Below are 16,951 nucleotides of genomic sequence, written 5' to 3'. Positions count from 1 at the left end.
AAGGCTGCGGTGGATCTGGCTAATCATTAATATTGTAATTGTTTCGAAAGGAGCTATGTTTGCAAAAGCTGAAAACGAAAAGTCTATAGTATCATGTAAACTTGGCTGACCGTGGCTGTGTTGGGTATTCACTCCCTCTCCACGATACAGTGCCCGATATAATAAGGTGGTCATTTTGTAGTGCTGTTGGAATGTTTAGTGAGTATTGGTTATCCCCTATTTAGTAGCGTCTTAAATACATCTTGACACAATGGTCCCTAGAAAAGCAATACATCTGCCAATGCAAGATAGAAAAAGCAACACATCAAAACATGGAAGGATGTAAAAGATTTTTTGGGAATTATTTTTCTGGGTGAGACCTTCTAGACATACCTTTTGAAAAACGTATTGATAAATACATACCCCTGTGGCAGTAAATGGGTAGATTCCAGTTTATAAATATAAATGTCCACGGCGGTGAATGAGTAGCATTCCAAAACTACCTTTTATTTGCTAAGTGAACTATGTAGTCCATCTCATAAAAATTCCTATCTAGTCTTAAGGGAGTAGGGAATGGGTGAATGATTACAAACATAGCCCATGTCTCATTAACATTTTAACAGTTCCTTATTGATGCCCGTTCTGGTCCAATGGCACGCAGTAGAAAGGAGCTTTAACATGCTGATTAGAAAAAGGATAGGAAAAAAAAGGGGTCTTGGCACAGAGCCCGGATGGCATGCCTCACACTAAGCGACTCAGGTCTTACTGACTTTTAAGGCCAAAGTTAAGATCACACAGAAAACGTTCTGGAGCATGTGTGATGGACATTCAAGGCTTCTTAAGGTACATTTGTGACTCTTGTGTCACAAAGAAAAGGTGCGCAGCCTCCACTTACCTTCCCAAGGCAATAAAAAATAGAAAAGCCGTCACACTTTCTCCTTTTCTGCACCCAGCATTTGGTCCTTGACCTCAGGTGGCAATGTGTTGAACAGCTTCTCCTCCACCACCAGGCCGCTGCGTACTAGTAGCCGACACTCGCCCAGCTCGGGCGGCAGGCTCTCCAGGTTGTTGCCACGTAGCTCCAGCTGGGTCAGGCCGGCCAGCTCGCCCACGCATGCCGGCAGCGTCTCCAGGCAGTTGTTGCCCAGCTGCAGCACACGCATCTTCTTGCACTGGAACAATTCTGTCGGCAGCGTCTCAATCTGGAGGGGAAGAAAGCCGTATTGCTTGAGAGGAAGCGCACGTCTTGCAGCACAGGAATCATCCAGTGAAGCCCGGTTTATTGTAAGAGCAAAGACTACGGTCGGGAGTTCTAAAACTGGTTATGTTGAGTTGCCACTGCGTAAATGTCGTTTTTATAGTATTTTTTTAAATGTTAAGCTGTAACAAGTATGTTTGTGATGCTGCACAGTCCAGTAGAATCTCTTTTGTCTGCCCTATTGTTTCAGTTTTTGTACCTCGACCGCGATTGCTACATAAGCCACAATGGGGCCAAAGAAACGGTGGTCAAGAACCCCGGTGCAATCAAGACAACTGGACTTCTTTCTTGTTGACTGAAAGATGTTTCATCTTGAATCTAAAAATCTCACTCAGTTTGTCAAGTGAAACAACCGTCCTGCATAACAACCAATCAAAAGGTTGCCTCCAGAGGTGAACTGTCTTCAACAATAAAAGTCCAGTTGCCTCCATTGTACCTTTGTGGATTACCATGACCTGGATGACTGAGTATCTACACAGACCTACTGAGCGCTTCTTACTCGGTTTTCTGTGACGGCAAAGTGCTGCAGGTTCTGGAGCAAGCCCACGTCAGGCGGGATGACGGTCAAGTTGTTGTGACTCAAGTCCAAGAAGCGCAACTTGTGGCAGAAGAAGAGCTGACTAGGCAGTTTCTCAATCTTGTTCCTATTGAGGTACAGCTTCTCCAGGTTGTTGAGGGTACCGATCTGAATGGGTATGTAGGCGATCTGGTTGTACCACAGCTTCAGGCAAACCAGGCGGCGCAGGTGCTGGAAGCTGATGATCTCCTCGATGGTTTTCAGGTTGTTGTCCTTCAGGTTGATCTCTTGCAGGTTGTGCAGGCTAAAGATGGAGTGCGGAATTCGCTCCAGGTCGCAGTGCACCAGCTCCAGTTCGCTCAGGTTGACCATCTTGTTCATGCTGTTGAGCACCATGAGCTTGCTGCCCTCGTTGTTGATGGAAAGCTTCTGGAGGTGCGCGCTCAGGTCGGTCACCACCTGTGGCAGCTTGTACAGGTTGCTCTTCAGACGGAGGACCTTGAGCTTCTTCAGCTCGCGCAGCCCATCTAGGACGATGTAGCGATTGTTGTCTGCGCTCAGGTTGCCGGTCAGGTGCAGCTCACTGAGATTCTTGAGGCTGTAGATCCACAATGGGATCTCCTTGACATCTGTGAACTTGATATGCAGGGACTTGAGCTTCTCCCGGAGGAACGTCAGGGCGGCCGACTCGATTTTGGCCGGCGTGTGGTATAACCGCAGCTCGCGCAAGTTAGACAGCTTGGCCACGATGGGTGGAATGGTGACGTCGGGGATGAACTCCAGCTTGAGGCCCTCCAGCTCCACCAGGTCGAAGACTGTCTCGGGGATGCCACTCAGCATGCACAGGTGCAGCTCCAACTTCTCCTGGTAGTTCTTGGAGATGTGCTGCCGGAGCTTCTCCAACGTCCACTCGTTGTTGAGGTTGAGCTGCCGTAGTTTGTTCTCACTCACCTCCGACAAGAAGACAGCGAAGCGCTTGGAGTAGAGCGGGTCGTACTGGTCGAGCATGTGCAGCATGAAGGCGAAGTCGTTCTTCAGGTCAGGGATGTCACTGTAGCTGCCCTCCTCGCGGATGGCTTCGAAGGAGTAGCGTTTGAGGGTGCGCCGCAACATCCAGCACAGTGTGTACATAGCAATCAGGCCGTACACTAGCACCAGGCTGATGTAGAACGACGCCAGGATTTTGAAGAGTGTCGCCAGCGGGTGGGCGCAGTAGAATGTGCTGAAGCCCGTCAGCTTCTCCGTCTCCACCGTGCACATGACGCTGAAGCGGATGTAGAACACGTAGTAGCTGGCGTAGCTAATGATCACCAAAAACATGATAACTTTGATGATGGTCTGACGCACGTACAGACGGTGGATGACGTCGCCTTCTTCCACATGGATCCTGAACTTCTTCACCTTTTCGAAAAGAGCCTTGGCCTGCTCCCCTTCCTTCTTGTCCAGAACGCCAGTTTCCGGTCGATCCACGATCCGTTGCTCAATTTTGGTCTTTGTTTTTTGGAGCATGGGCATGCTGGCCTCCACGTCCTTGGTGTCAGGTAATGGTTGGTACAGGGTTTTTTTGTCAACTGAACCGTTCATCTTCCCTAAAGGTTTGACGTCCCTCTCCTCCACCACCGTCTCCGACAGCGCCCTGGTGGTCCACGGCGAATCAAAGCACTTTCGCAGGATAGAGACAAAGTGCTCCAGTTTGGAGCTGGTGCGCGGGAACTTGAACCAGAAGTTGCTGCAGGCCAGGAAGATGAGCGTGTGGAGCAGCACTAAGTAGGGGAAGTACTTGGCGAACCAGTGCAACTTGCTCTCGTAGCACACGGCATCAATGTAGCTGTACTGGTGACGGTCCAGGTCGTTTTGAATGCCGCGGGGCTCCCCAGGGCGCGGAGCCGAGGAGCTGCGGGGGGGCGCCGCCTCACACGAGTTATTGGCGACCCACTTACAGGGTAAGCAGATCATCTTGTCCTGCGTGATCTGCAGCGTGCCGCCAAACACGGCGATCATCAACATGACCAACGAGATGTAGTCGTTGAAGACGTCCCACCAAGGCTTCAGAATACGGTACGCCGGCTGGGTATCGGCAAAGTACCGGAGCTCGGTGATGGGAATCATGATGGCTTACCTGCAGGGATGCAGACAAGCAGCCAATTAGCCTCAGAAGACATAGCATTTGCCTTTTACACAGCAATGGTGCTGTCCTGCCTCTCTTGGGTCTCAGATACTACCTCCGAAGGCAGACAATTGCCTGCTCAGCTTTGTCGCTGAGCGGAAGAGGCATTGGTTAAAATTTTTGTCTAGGTCATTGGTGTCAAACCGCACTTAGCTACTTCCCCTTTATAGAAAGAACCTCACACACTTTTGCATTCTTCATGGCTGAAAGTAAATATAATAAAATGCTCAGTTGTTTAACATGTGATTTTTTTTTCAAACTAGGTCAAACTGGTTATTCACAAGCTGGTGATGTCACAATCCCATATGATGCCATTCAAAGCAAGGGGTTCTGCCTTGAAATGGCAATGCTATCACATACAAATAGACGTGTGGCTAAAGACAAACTGTGGCAGGGTTTACTTTCTGGGACTGGATTTGACACCTGTCAGATAGGAGGGTTTGCATTTTGGCTGTTGATACATTTGTAAAGCAGGTGGTGTCAGTGTGTTACATATTGCAAACTGGTAGTGAATGGACTTTCTTTTGGAGTAGTGGAAGTAATCGACATCCTTGAAAGACATCTTGGCATGTATATGATAATCGGTTTAAGGTGCATAAAAGACATCTAGTAACCCCCCCCCAACACAGACACACACACACACACACACACACACACACACACACACACACGCACAACTGCCTTTCTTTTTTAGATGACAATTCTGAACACAAGTAGGACGGTTTTGGCACACTATTTAGACAACTACGTTACAAATTGCACTACTTGACAGCTGCGGTCTATTATAGTTGTAAGAGATGTTGACGAGGAGAATCTTATAATGGCAAAAGTAGCACTTGTTGCCGTTTGTAAACTAGTAAACACTTTTGCCTCATTAAAGTTGACAAGTCGTCTCCCTACTGAGGACAAAGTGCAAACTAGTACATGGACCTTAAGATTGATATCAATGAAGGCGTTTGGGCATTTCATTTTTGTGAAGATATCAAAGCCACTTGAACTTTTATTTGACATGTAAGGTATCCGTGATATCCATCTTAATGTCGTATTAGTAGGCCAAGAGTGGAACTAATAGTCCGACAAAAAAAACGTTTATAGGACATATCAAAGATGTGAAGTAAACGCTACTCGCGTCTCCTGATAACTCTACTTCCGGGAAGTAAAAACTCACCACTTTTATGGACACGGCTGGCTCTCAGCTCTCCCACACGCCAGGGACGCATTTCTCAACCACGAGACCGCCCGGACGGCACCGGTTCGGTGGGTGGGGACCCAGTGGGACAGCATCTCCAGAAGGCGGAAGTCTGCGGATTCCGGAAGAGTCCACTCCGAGATCGGCGCTGATTGGTCTGTCAGCGCGAGCCTGCCGGAAGTAGTACATTTCCTTGTCGTTTTTTTCCTACAAACTAAAAGCACAATGTTACAGTTATGTGGGTCAGTCAGAGCTTGGCTTTACTTTATATGCGCTTTCTCAGTGTGAGTTTGACAGAAAAGACTGGACAATCTAACTTGAAGACGCAACCACACGCACGCCTTGTAAACACGTATAACGTTCTAATTCGACAACAATAACGTTGGTTCCTTTGGCTCAAACTCATTTGCGTTCGCTACAAATATCGAGATCGATTTTGCACATGTACTACATTTCCTCACAAAATGAAAGGCATAAACCAAATAAATGCCAGCAAACAATGTTGTTTTGTGCCGTTCATAAAAACTAAAACAAAATAGTACAATTCCTCACTAATAAAAAACAATACTCAATGCTGTGCCCCAAATGAACAAGAGCATGAACATGACGTCATAATTACACGACGACCCAGCAGCTCCAGACAACGTAAACAACTGTCATGGCGCTCCACGGCTGTCTCCCATGTTTACGGGCACCACAAATGTCGAGATGGATGATGACGTTTGCGCGGGGTTCACGGTGTCGTTCGTCGGTGTGTGGATTTCATCCCCGCTGTCTCTCTGCGGTAGTTCCGATAACGAGTCTTTCTCGATTGGACCAGTGTAATGGTCGTCTTCAGGCACACTCGGAAAAAGTCCAAACCATTTGGAGAAGCTTCTCGAGTGAGGCTGTTGGGAAAATCCAGTCAACACATTACTACCTGGTGTACACATGCAAGGTACTTGGGTTTCTCCACATTTGTGCAACGCAAAGTGTTACGCTACGTGATGGACTTGTTGCAAATTGGAACTCTTCGAAGGTGTGCACCGCCAGATCCAGGCAGAAAATCTCCAAGCAGGCGTATCACAATGGTGTCGTGATTGTGACGTGTCCGGGATGCAAGAATCACCACATAATCTCTGACAACCTGGGCTGGTTCTCCGATCTGGAAGGGAAGAGGTTGGTTGCTTGATACTCTTAAAAATAAAAGTTATGAAATCATAGTACAGCGGCCCTCCGCCATATTGTGGTTCATCGTTCATGGCCCCCGTTATACCGCAGATTTGTCAGTGAAAATTTTCTCATGAGTTTTTACAGTATACAAGTAGAATTTTGAGTTGGGCACCTTTAATGTACGACCAATGAGCAAAAATTGTATGCTCTGTTTGTATGTGGTGCTGCTGCTAAAGTAACAGTTGTTTAAAGGTTTAGAATTACCATAACACATATAATTGCAATAGCTCACCTGGGGTATTTTACATTTTATGTTATCATTAATCTCATGGACTTTTGTTAGGTGTTTTGGTTTATGTTAGAACTGACAATGAACGGGGGCTTATTGTTGTGAAATTTTAGAAATGTTATAAACTACCACTTTACCTTCCTAAAATATTAATTTTAAAAGTGCCTGACAAAATGGCTCCAGCGTTTAGTTGGACAACTGCAGAAAATGCTTTGTTTTTTTTTTTTTGTTTGTTTTTGTTTTTTTTTGACAAAAGCTTCTCTTTACGTACTCTATTTGAACAGTTTTTTTTTTTGTTTGTTTGTTTTTGTTTTTTTTGACAAAAGCTTCTCTTTACGTACTCAATTTGAACGTTGTCAGGAACATCGAGGAGATACTGGCCGCCAAAGGAGAGACGGTGAGGCGGCTGGGCCGAAGTGACGCTCTTGAGGTCGTCCTGACCGAGTCGAGCCAGGAGAAATGTCCTCAACAGGAAACAGCAAACAAGAAGGATTTGAAGGAAGATACATGAATGCATACACCATCGAGTCAGATGGTTATTTTCCACAGTAGTTGTCATTTGGATGGCGGATGGGGTGGAGTCTATTCCAGTCCATTCACACTTATGGATATTTAGAGTCTTTAGTGAAGCTTACATGTATGTTTTTGGTATGGGAAGAAGCCAGAGAGAACCCACAAGTGCATGGAAACTGATGCAAACTCCAGATCTGGATCAGAACGCCACAACTATGAGGTAGACGCCTAACCACAAGTTCACTATGCTGACCAAGAACAAAACAGCATAACAGAAAATCAGAAATAAAATCAAATTATGAATCCAAAACAGTCACTGCAATTGCATTTCTTTTTATATAAGTTTTGATGTTTCCATTTTTGAACACATTACCAAATATAAATCCTATATAAGAGCATTAATTGTTGTCTTTTTCTCTGAAAACGTTAGCGCTCAAGAGCCACATCAGATTTTTAAATTGGAAAGATAGGCATAATTGTTTGATAGTAGAAAAAAATTATGTATTAAATCAAGGATATTGTATGATTAAGAATGTTTCTTTTACATGTGGCATTGTATTATTTGAATGCATTATTATTATAACAGTTATGTAATTAGATAAATGCGTGGAAAAAGACGATTTAACACATTTTATGGGAAAATGACAAAACTACAAATACAAAACGCTGCATTAGCTTGTGCTTGTGTGGCTACTGTCGTACCGTACTTGTGTATATTTTGCCATTTTACCAAAGAGTTTCGATATAAAATTTACATCGCGATTACGAAATACAAAATAATTCAAGTGCATTTGCAGGGCGTTTTCGGCATCGCGCCAGCGTCACGTGAATCACATGATCTCGTCACTTCGCGCGAGAAGGCGACCTGCTTGTTTGCTAACGTTGTAGCGCCTTTTTGCAGCACGTTAGCACGTCGCCTCTTTTGTTTTGCCCCCTTCTCGCGTTCGGACTGCGATGGAGGCCCTCGCAGCCGCAGAGGAGGCCGAGGAGAGGCCGCATCACTGGCCGTTCCTCATCGGCGTCAGCGGGGGGACTGCCAGTGGGAAGGTTTGTTCGAGACCATTAGCTCGGGTGGTCGTTAGCATTAGCCGGGATAGCGTCGCCTGTCAAGGCATTTGGCCCGCCCACTTAGTACAACGATTAAAATGCGTTTGCGTTATCTATTATACACGTGACATTTGGTTTGGATAGCTTCTTTTGTGACGTATGCGTGTTTCTATTTAAGTCAAGTCAACTTTATTGTCAAATGTGCTCTATGTGCAACATACAGCATCCTCTCAACCACAGTGCAAACACAGGAGAGAGAAAATGAAAAAAAATCGCTAGCTTTCTTCTTTATCGTCGACTTTAAAGGGTTTTGAGACGGTGCAAGTGTTAAGTGCAAAACCAAAATAAATAAATGTGCGATTAAAAAATTGTACAATTACAATACGAAATGCATTGGGTTTTTTTTTACATTTGTATGTAAATGTAAATACTTATAGCAATCATTTTGGTTTTAATTTCATTTTTTTCTGGAATATTTCTCAACCAAAGATAGTAATGTATTTAAACATAATAGTAAATATGTCCATCCACCCATTTTCTAATCGGCTCATGCAAGCAAGGGTCACGGGTACTGGAGCCTATCCCAGCTGTCTTCAGGGTGTAGGCGGGGTGCACACCCTGAACTGGTTGACAATTGCAGGGCACACACAGATGTACAACCATTCGTGCTCACACTCACACCTAGGGAGAATTCAGTGTTCCATTATTTTTTTATTTCTGGGGCACTATGCCAGTCGACAGTGTGCGCTAAGATCATGGAGCTGCTGGGCCAGAACAAGGTGGACCACCACCAGAGGAAGGTGGCCATCATCAGCCAAGACTGTTTCTACCGCGTGCTCACCGCTGAGCAAAAGGCCAAAGCTCTCAAGGGCCAGTACAACTTTGATCATCCAGGTAGACAAAACACACGCCGAGGGACTCATTAAAGCGTGGTGTCTATTAGAGCGGGAGACACTATTTGAGAAATACAGCACTTTGTAACAGTGAGGAACTCTTGCTGTTTTGGTCTCGCCAGAAGCCTTCGACAATGAGCTGATGTACAAAACGCTGAAGGACATCGTGGAGGGCAGAGTGGTTCAAGTCCCCACGTATGACTTTGTCACCCATTCCAGGTGAGACCTTAAATGTCGACATTCATTCACACAGAGAAAGCCAGCAAAATCAATTTTTTGCTTTATGCGCTCTTTTTGCTTTTCAGGCTGGACGAGAGGATCACAGTTTACCCAGCCGACGTTGTCCTCTTGGAGGGCATCTTGGTCTTTTACCCGCAGAAAGTGCGAGACATGTTCCACATGAAACTCTTTGTGGACACCGATTCCGACGTGCGGCTGTCTCGCAGAGGTACGAAATACGGTTTGGATTTCTTTCTCCGATTGTTTCTGAGCTGAACGTTTTGGTTCGTTAGTGCTACGGGACATGGCCCGAGGCCGGGACCTGGAGCAGATCCTGTCGCAGTACACCACCTTTGTCAAACCTGCCTTTGAGGAGTTCTGTTTGCCGGTAAGCGTGAGATCCTGCGCACTACTTCGACTGAGCAAGTGTTCCCTCCCACACACTTGAAGGATTTTTTTCCCCCCTCTGTCCTGATTTTAGACCAAGAAGTACGTGGACGTCATCATTCCCAGGGGAGTTGACAACATGGGTGAGGCTCATTTCTCATGACTAGAAAAATCATCTTTTTAAGTTATCAAAACAAAACGGTCAGTCATAAGAGCGGTAACTAATTACCACTCCCAAGTGGCACTACAACTAAAACTTTGTCCTCAGGGGACAAAATGGACGCACCAACTTGAGGCGAGGCATTTATTTTAGTGGACAGCACATCTGATTTAATTGTGGGGCGGCATTTTAGAGCCGAGGCCACGATTTGAGGCGGCCAGCTTTTTGTGATTACCACACCAAAGGTCCTTTTTTTTTTCCTGTCACAAGGAGGTAATCTGCAGACGGCATACTTAAAGATTAATTGGTGTGTGGCTTGTTGGATTTTTTTGCGGTTTTGATTTGCTTTTAAATTCATTTTATTTCTTTCATTAGTTTTAACTTTTACACAATGCTTCGTATCAGTTTTGATTTTAGTTTTTTGACATATATTTCGAGTATTTGTTGAATGCAAGATAAAATAAATGTCACAGTATGTTTTGCGTAATAAAGTCAACTACAATTACCAAACGACTGTTGGACCTTGTTTCCTCATTACAGCTGCGCAGTAATAAGCTAGTTTTTTTCCAGTTTCAGTTATTTCATTGACTATACCAACAGTGCTAACACCGAATGATTAAAGCATCTATTACAACGGAGGCCCACAGACTTTACACCCTAACGTGTTTTGTTTGTGTGCCTCCAGTGGCCATCAACCTGATTGTGCAGCACATCCAGGACATCCTCAACGGCGACATCTGCAAGTGGCAGCGGGGGCCCATCAACGGGCAGGTCCGCAATTTGAAGCGGGCCATGGCGGGCGAATGCCACCTGCAGAACGCTGCCAGTGCCAACCCAGCCGGAAAGCGGGCCCTGTTGGAGCCCAGCACTCGGCCCCACTAGCGTCCAGAATGGCCAGCATCGTTCGGAAGCTTCCGCCACTATTCCCAGAGACGTTTATTTGATTTTGGAATTTGCTGTTACACACATGAGGTTGCAAGGGCTGGGAAGTATCTGGCAACTCTTGTTTGAGAAATTTGGAAAATGCTCCAAATTGGAAGACTTTCAATGAGAATTTGGGGGGCAACTCAATCAAATGGTCAAGCCCATTCAAGTGTAAATATAAACATTTAGTTTTGTCATAAGCAGACATCCGCAGCAAATAGCTACCTCTCGTTGCCCACAAGCCACGGCTTGGGGTACAGCGGTGCCTGTCTCATATTATCTTTCCTCATTGAAATGAATGCAAACGGCATTAATTAGTTTTGCGTAATGTGATTTTTTTTTTTAATGAGAAAAATATTACTCTGTTGTACTGAACTTCTATTAATACTATCAAAACATATATTAGTGACAATTGAATCGATGAAATTTTTTTTTAACTGTTTGCCACATTGTTTTGGCTCCATTTCAGTGGACTTGCTATACCTTCTGGTGTGTGCGCCTTGGCCAAATGGGGGCAGTATAATACAGACATAAAGATGAGTGACTTAATCAAGGTACCTTTGTAGTTGGATGAAATGTGACTGTTTTAGTTTAGATGGCGAAAATTATTAAGAGGTTCCCATTCTGCTTTATTCCCATAAATTCCTATGGAAAGTTTCCAACTTTTCCAAATTTTGCAAGCATACACACATGGTCCTGTTGTGTCAATTTATCGACATTACAAGCATAAGCTGATGGGGGGGCGGAGGAGAAATGCACTGTGTGACCCATTTTGTTCATTAATTTGAAGTTATAACCCACAGTGCGAGATGCACTTTTTTTCCCCACTAAAGATTGTTCAGTGCCCATGTAAAAGGAATGTTTTTCATGTGTTTATGTGAATGATATAAGATGATAATAAAGTATGATGAGTTCATGTATAGAAACAGCTGTTTGTTTTTATTGAGGGCACAGTGTGACGCGTTGCTTCTGACTGGTCTCCCAAAGATGAAAGGAAATCATTTACATTTTGGAATGACAAACGACTTCACTCACCTCGCCTCGAACATGACGATTGCTTTTTTTTGGGGGGGGGAATTTTTTTCTTTTTTTACACATGACCACAGCACACCATGACATAACAGATCACAGCATCTTGCGTCATTTCTCTGACCGTCTTTTTGTCTCGTTTGCCTTTCTCCTTGTTTTTGCATGCGTACGTACGGCACTTGCGGGAGAGACGGCAGAGTTCTTCCGGTAAGCACAAACGTCCTTTTCAAGAACAAAAGGAGCGGCGTGTGTATATAATACATTTCGTATCCACACATCTTTACACAAGCGAACAAACCTCCCCCTTCAACGCAGGACTTCACAGTGGATGGCGCTGCTATTTTGAGGGGAGTGGCGTGCTTGAGTTGAGGTGACCGATTCAATGGCACGTGAAAATACATACATATATATACACATATATGTATATATACATATACACACACACACAAATACACGCAAACAACTCACAAAAAGTAAGCGATACTCTGCTTTGGATGCAACGTTTCAAACTTTTTGCAAGTAGTGTATGTATATCGTCGCTGTTGGGTGGAAACCCCGTTATCTCTAGGGTCAATGTCACTCTCACATATTGATACTATTGGTCTTTTACAACAACTGTTAATTTAGACATTATTACCCAAATAAAGCTAGAAAACAGTACACCATGATGTTGCCTTAAGATTGAAAATCTGGATGTATTTTGCGTAATAATGACTGAAAATAGGTCAGATAGATTTGAGTAAGCTTGCTCTGTTTAAAACAACAAGAAAAGAATGTTGTCATACTAATTATAAGTCCAGAAGGAAACGAGTCAGGTACAAAGGTTCAGTTTGTGTACGGAATCATTTCCGCCTATTATGCTGCTTAGTCAGCTCATCATTTCATGACATCACTCATGGCGCTAAGACCTCTGGGGAAAAAAAAGAGCTTGGGAATGATGATACAAATATAGTCAGCGTAAATGTAGACTATTATGGATAAAGCAGAATAAATTGGATTTGTTTGTGAGCATATTAAATTAGCAATTGTACATGATTTTGGGGTGGTGGCGTGTTGATGTTGGTGCGCAAAAGTATATGATATCAATATAAGATATAACTTCGAAAATGCAGTTTTAAAGGGGGACTCAGGGTTTTAAAAAAATATTTGCATTGTTTTATGTGCCCCCACTAGGCCAAAAACGGTATTCTGATAATCCAGCCATCAATTTTCATCCATCACAGATGCTACCATTTTATCCTATACTGCCGGCTTAAATCGACACCCAAGTGCCCGCAGGGTTGCATTGGCAGTGTCACGTGGCCAAACCCAGAAAACAGGTGAAGCCAAGACATTCGCAATGCGAGCCTAATGGCACGTTGACGTCAATTTCAGTCAACTGAAGAGGTTGATGTGGCGAAAAATGACAGCACCGTGATACGGATGTCAAGAGCTTCCCTTGAAATCCTCGAGTTCCCCTTTAAGTAACTCAAGCAACATGTTTTAAAATAGTGATTTTAGAGATGGCAGGATTCCACCCAACAACGACGACATATAATAATACAAAAATGTTGAAAAACTTGAAAGCGTAATGGACCTTCTCACCTCAGTGTCACACACTCGGCCGACCGTCTCCACTTTACAAGAGAGCAGACTTTGGTTATTTCCGTATTTGTGAGTTCGCTCCCTCCCAGTAATAAGAAGTCTCCCAGCCTGGTGCGGCTCCTCGTAAAACTCACTCGCGCTTCCAATAATCGTTCTCCTGCAACGAATCTCCCGTTAGTGCCTGCCGAAAATAAAAACGTCCATTCGGCGGGTCCTTTAAAGTGGAGTTAGTGTCATTGAAGCACAGTTGGAGGTCATGTCTTTTTTTTTTTTTGTTTGTTTGTTTGCGGCGTTGGTGGGGCCGCTGCGCTTAAGTCTTCTCGTCCCGCTCCGTTTTGCGCCGGGCGATGTTTCGCGGCTTGATCTTCAGCGACAACTCCCACAGCGCCTCCTCGGCCAGGTGGTCGCTGAAGTCGTTGAAGAAGGAGACGATGTCGTCGTTGCGTTTCAGCTCGTAGTGCCTGCAAACGAAAACAACACGACATGAAACTCACACAGTGAACCTGAAGATTTTGAAGCCCCCTTTTTTTAAAACTCTACAACAGAGCTTTTTCAAATCAAAGAAAGATGACCAAGTCCCATTGCCATCCTTGACAAACACGCCCACACATGCACGCAGGCACAGAAACACACACGCAAAGTTCAACGTTCATGTAAACTCCATGCATGGGTCATGCATCAATGCAGTGTTCATCTTGCAATAAACTGTTATTTTGCAATCAAAGTGACCTTTTTTTGTGCTGTTTGTTGTTATTTTGAGGGAAGGATTGTTTAGATATTTGGCTGGCTACGGCTCTCCCAATTTGTGGGAGAAGTAGAAAAAGTAGTAAAAAAAAAAACTTGACGTGGTATTGATATCGCTGTGGTCTTTTAGTCAGTCACTCATCTAAGAGACCGCTTACGCGCTTGGATAGTTGCTGCCGTTTTGGTTAGCAAACGGGTCTAACGCATACAGATGGGATGCGTGGTTACGCACACTTGCTGGAAGCGGCGCATGCTGTCCAAGATGTTGAATTGCTGCCACCGCTTGGAGAAGTTTACTTTGCCGTCGATGAGGTCGGGGTTGCCCAGGTGAACGAAGGTCAGGTCCTGCAAGATCAGACCCCTGGGGCGAGAGTTGTCAGTGTGAGAGTGTATGTACTCTCCCTCTCTCTATTTCTTTTTAAGGTGACAAACCACGTGCAATGCACTTACAAGTACGGGATGCAGGGAGGCTCTACTTCAGCCAGAGCGGCCCGGTATGCCCGGAAGGACGACGAGCTGTCAATCAATGTGCAATATTCCTCCAATCCCTGATGGAAGGATTAAAAGAAAAAAAGCAAGAGAAAATATTACAACAGGGTTTTGTTTTTTCATCCGGCATATAAAATCTGGAGGTGGCCTTCCTCCACACCTGACTTGGAGCTGCGACCGTGTCGAAGACTTCAGACGAGTGTTTTTTTGACCGCTTTGATGTTATCATCGTTGGCATTGCTGCCATGTTGCCGATATTCAAAGTAATCGTTTACTGCTATTATGATGCTTTGAGATACGACGAGTTCACCTCTGACGTCTGCTTCTGCCACTCCAGTCTTCGGATGGGCGCGGAGTCCAAGGCGGACAGGATGGCCAGGTACGAGTTGAAGTTGTTCAACTTTCTTAAGTGCTGTCCAAAGAAGTGAAGTGAGTTAAAAGAAATGAAATACATTTTCTGTGGGCATGCCAGGACCCACCTTCATGATCTTGATGAACTTGAGCAGCAGCTTCTCTCGGTCCTGGGCTTTTTCTTGCTGAATGATTAATGAGCGCACCCTGGAGGGCGCAGACGATTAAAACAGAAAGTGGGTGACAGGAACTCGCAGACGCTTTTTTTCGTTTTTTGACACTCACCAGTAGCTCATGTTGTTAAAGTGCTCTGTGAACTGCGTCAGGTTGGGACTCTTCTCTTCGTTTTGCTCTTTGGCCCAAAGCAACACCTCGGGAATCTGACGCAGACAGAAACAAAATACCACAATCAGAATTCATTTTATCAGCGGCTTTTAGTTGCTCAACTCAAGAGCACCAGTCATTTATTTAGCCAGCCGTAGAGTTGCAGGCACCCTTTTACTCACCTACAGAAATTAGGTACCAAACATTAATTTGCTCAACTGCAAAATGCCAGGGATTTAATTATTCAACTGCTGAAAGTTGCAGGCACTTATTTACTCAACTGCAGTGAGTGATAGGCACTTAATTTACTTACTCACATGCAGGAACTACCAAACCTTTAATCACTAACTAGAAAGTACCAAACCTTTCATCACTCAATTGCAGAGCGCAAAGCCTCAGGATTGCAGGCCTTTCGTTACTCAACTCTAGAGAGCACAAGGCACCTCATTACGCAACTGTAGAGAGTACCGGGCGTCAGCTGGCCTACCTCAATTTTGTAGAAGAGCTCTGCGTCCAGAAGCGTGAGCTGGTCTGCAATCTCGTGACTGCGGAAATCGTGAAGCGTTCCGGGCCTGGCGGGAAGGCATTCACACACCGATTTAGATCATCATTTTCAACATCCGCTGCAGATGGGAGACAGGGGTCACGGGAGGTCGCGGGCGTACCTGGCCGAGACGCCGCGGGCAGCGAGCGGCTTGAGCGAGTTGGTGTAGCGCAGCAGCTTCTTCTGCTCCACCTTGTCCAGGATGTTCTTGCGGAGGACTCGGGCCAGGCTGAGCTCCCCGTTGCAGACCAGGGTGAAGACCAGGTCCATGAGCTGCTTCAGGATGTCCTCCGTCAGCTCCACCAGACTGGAAGCAGAGGCCCATTGTCAGGGAAATTTGACCCCATTTCAGCCAGTCTCTTTGTTACAAATCACTGTGACACAAGAAGCTCAGCGGCCACTAATAAAACAGTCAATCTTGAATGGGCGGATCTCTAATCGGGTCATGGAATTGATCACCGTTGGTTACTCTTACTTCCCTGAATAGTGTCATGAGCATGACTTCATCCGGTATCCCGCTTGAGGGGTTCTCTAATGCTAGTATTAAAAAAACCCCACAAGGTCAAAGTAGGCTCACCTCGAAAGGTTATGGTATATTTGGGCTACACCTTGAGATTTCACTCCGAAGCTCAATCTCCGACAGCAGTAGACATTATTTATAATCTGGTTTTTGCAGCAATGGATTGCAATTACTCACCAGAGCTCGTCCACCACACGCACCAACACGAAGAAGGTGTTCTTGCTGACTCGCTTCTTGAACGTGTCTGGACTGTGGCAAAAACTTGTGTATGTGCTTTGTGGTCAAGGGGAAAAAAAAAAGTACAGTACAGTATTCCAACCCCCATTTTGTAGATCATTGTCTGTGCCCCTATTATGGTGTAGCTTTTTAAGCCATTGTTTTGTTTTGATTTTTACAGTATATGGGCAAGTCTGAATTGAAGGAGTTGTGGGCCTTTACTGTAGTGTTACGTTGTGTCACAACATTTTGGCCAGCATTGAGCTCGACTGGACGAGATGGAGCGTAATTCACAGCAAGAGGAAGCAAAGAAAAAACATACATGCGAGTATGGTTTTACAACTACCGTAGCATCTATGCTAATTTCCATTAGCCCGTGAAAGTGTTTTATGTTAAGCTATCAGACTTCCATTATAAATGTTGTCATTTTCTTTTGTTCTAATGTAAACTAGTGGG

General features: G+C 44.9%; 4 protein-coding genes across 14 annotated transcripts in view; 2 read left to right on the top strand and 2 right to left on the bottom strand.

Moving 5' to 3' along the window:
- Positions 1 to 213: 213 nt before the first annotated feature.
- On the bottom strand, positions 214 to 5,216 carry lrrc8aa (leucine rich repeat containing 8 VRAC subunit Aa). 2 transcript variants are annotated; one of them, XM_019872136.1, is made up of 4 exons: positions 5,074 to 5,207; positions 4,918 to 4,925; positions 1,737 to 3,874; positions 337 to 1,181 (listed from the first exon to the last, which is right to left on the bottom strand). In XM_019872136.1, the coding sequence occupies exons 3-4, from the start codon at positions 3,861 to 3,863 to the stop codon at positions 906 to 908; spliced, it is 2,403 nt and encodes an 800-aa protein (XP_019727695.1). In that variant the 5' UTR covers positions 3,864 to 3,874; positions 4,918 to 4,925; positions 5,074 to 5,207; the 3' UTR covers positions 337 to 905. The 2 variants fall into 2 exon arrangements, with proteins under 2 accessions (XP_019727694.1, XP_019727695.1); XM_019872135.1 differs by lacking the exon at positions 4,918 to 4,925 and having other exon boundaries at positions 214 to 1,181; positions 1,737 to 3,873; positions 5,090 to 5,216.
- Positions 5,217 to 5,715: 499 nt separating this feature from the next.
- dnlz (DNL-type zinc finger) lies at positions 5,716 to 7,459 on the top strand. Its single transcript, XM_019872145.1, has 3 exons — positions 5,716 to 6,047; positions 6,129 to 6,268; positions 6,912 to 7,459. Exons 1-3 carry the CDS (start codon positions 5,769 to 5,771, stop codon positions 7,060 to 7,062), a joined length of 570 nt encoding a protein of 189 aa, XP_019727704.1. The 5' UTR covers positions 5,716 to 5,768; the 3' UTR covers positions 7,063 to 7,459.
- Positions 7,460 to 7,777: 318 nt separating this feature from the next.
- On the top strand, positions 7,778 to 11,437 carry uck1 (uridine-cytidine kinase 1). Its single transcript, XM_019872144.1, has 7 exons — positions 7,778 to 8,111; positions 8,846 to 9,005; positions 9,127 to 9,223; positions 9,310 to 9,452; positions 9,517 to 9,611; positions 9,705 to 9,753; positions 10,456 to 11,437. The coding sequence occupies exons 1-7, from the start codon at positions 8,019 to 8,021 to the stop codon at positions 10,650 to 10,652; spliced, it is 834 nt and encodes a 277-aa protein (XP_019727703.1). The 5' UTR covers positions 7,778 to 8,018; the 3' UTR covers positions 10,653 to 11,437.
- Positions 11,438 to 11,612: 175 nt separating this feature from the next.
- rapgef1b (Rap guanine nucleotide exchange factor (GEF) 1b) overlaps positions 11,613 to 16,951 on the bottom strand; it is a 158,244-nt gene continuing 152,905 nt past the window's right edge. For all 10 annotated transcript variants that reach the window (XM_019872131.1, XM_019872130.1, XM_019872128.1 and 7 more), the window contains 9 exons: positions 16,457 to 16,549; positions 15,881 to 16,066; positions 15,703 to 15,787; positions 15,177 to 15,271; positions 15,020 to 15,098; positions 14,851 to 14,952; positions 14,502 to 14,599; positions 14,284 to 14,412; positions 11,613 to 13,768 (listed from right to left, as the gene is read on the bottom strand). In XM_019872131.1, coding sequence (XP_019727690.1) covers positions 13,618 to 13,768; positions 14,284 to 14,412; positions 14,502 to 14,599; positions 14,851 to 14,952; positions 15,020 to 15,098; positions 15,177 to 15,271; positions 15,703 to 15,787; positions 15,881 to 16,066; positions 16,457 to 16,549 — 1,018 coding nt within the window. In that variant the 3' untranslated portion in view covers positions 11,613 to 13,617. The remainder of the gene's footprint in view (positions 13,769 to 14,283; positions 14,413 to 14,501; positions 14,600 to 14,850; positions 14,953 to 15,019; positions 15,099 to 15,176; positions 15,272 to 15,702; positions 15,788 to 15,880; positions 16,067 to 16,456; positions 16,550 to 16,951) is intronic.

Source organism: Hippocampus comes, unplaced genomic scaffold (assembly GCF_001891065.2).
Source record: "Hippocampus comes isolate QL1 unplaced genomic scaffold, H_comes_QL1_v1.1 scaffold260, whole genome shotgun sequence".
NCBI lineage: Eukaryota > Metazoa > Chordata > Actinopteri > Syngnathiformes > Syngnathidae > Hippocampus > Hippocampus comes.
The sequence above is the reverse complement of the archived record's forward strand: the minus strand, read 5'-3'. Positions and strand labels throughout refer to the sequence as shown.

Excerpts from the sequence above, each read along its gene's own strand:
- dnlz (XM_019872145.1), top strand. The coding sequence starts at position 5,769 with ATGGCGCTCCACGGCTGTCTCCCATGTTTACGGGCACCACAAATGTCG. Across the intron at positions 6,048-6,128 it reads ACCTGGTGTACACATGCAAG|GTGTGCACCGCCAGATCCAG; the intron begins GTACTTGGGTTT and ends AACTCTTCGAAG. Across the intron at positions 6,269-6,911 it reads TCCGATCTGGAAGGGAAGAG|GAACATCGAGGAGATACTGG; the intron begins GTTGGTTGCTTG and ends GAACGTTGTCAG.
- uck1 (XM_019872144.1), top strand. The coding sequence starts at position 8,019 with ATGGAGGCCCTCGCAGCCGCAGAGGAGGCCGAGGAGAGGCCGCATCAC. Across the intron at positions 9,453-9,516 it reads CGTGCGGCTGTCTCGCAGAG|TGCTACGGGACATGGCCCGA; the intron begins GTACGAAATACG and ends TTGGTTCGTTAG. Across the intron at positions 9,612-9,704 it reads TTGAGGAGTTCTGTTTGCCG|ACCAAGAAGTACGTGGACGT; the intron begins GTAAGCGTGAGA and ends TCCTGATTTTAG.
- lrrc8aa (XM_019872135.1), bottom strand. The coding sequence starts at position 3,863 with ATGATTCCCATCACCGAGCTCCGGTACTTTGCCGATACCCAGCCGGCG. Across the intron at positions 1,182-1,736 it reads TTGCCGTCACAGAAAACCGA|ATTGAGACGCTGCCGACAGA; the intron begins GTAAGAAGCGCT and ends CTTCCCCTCCAG.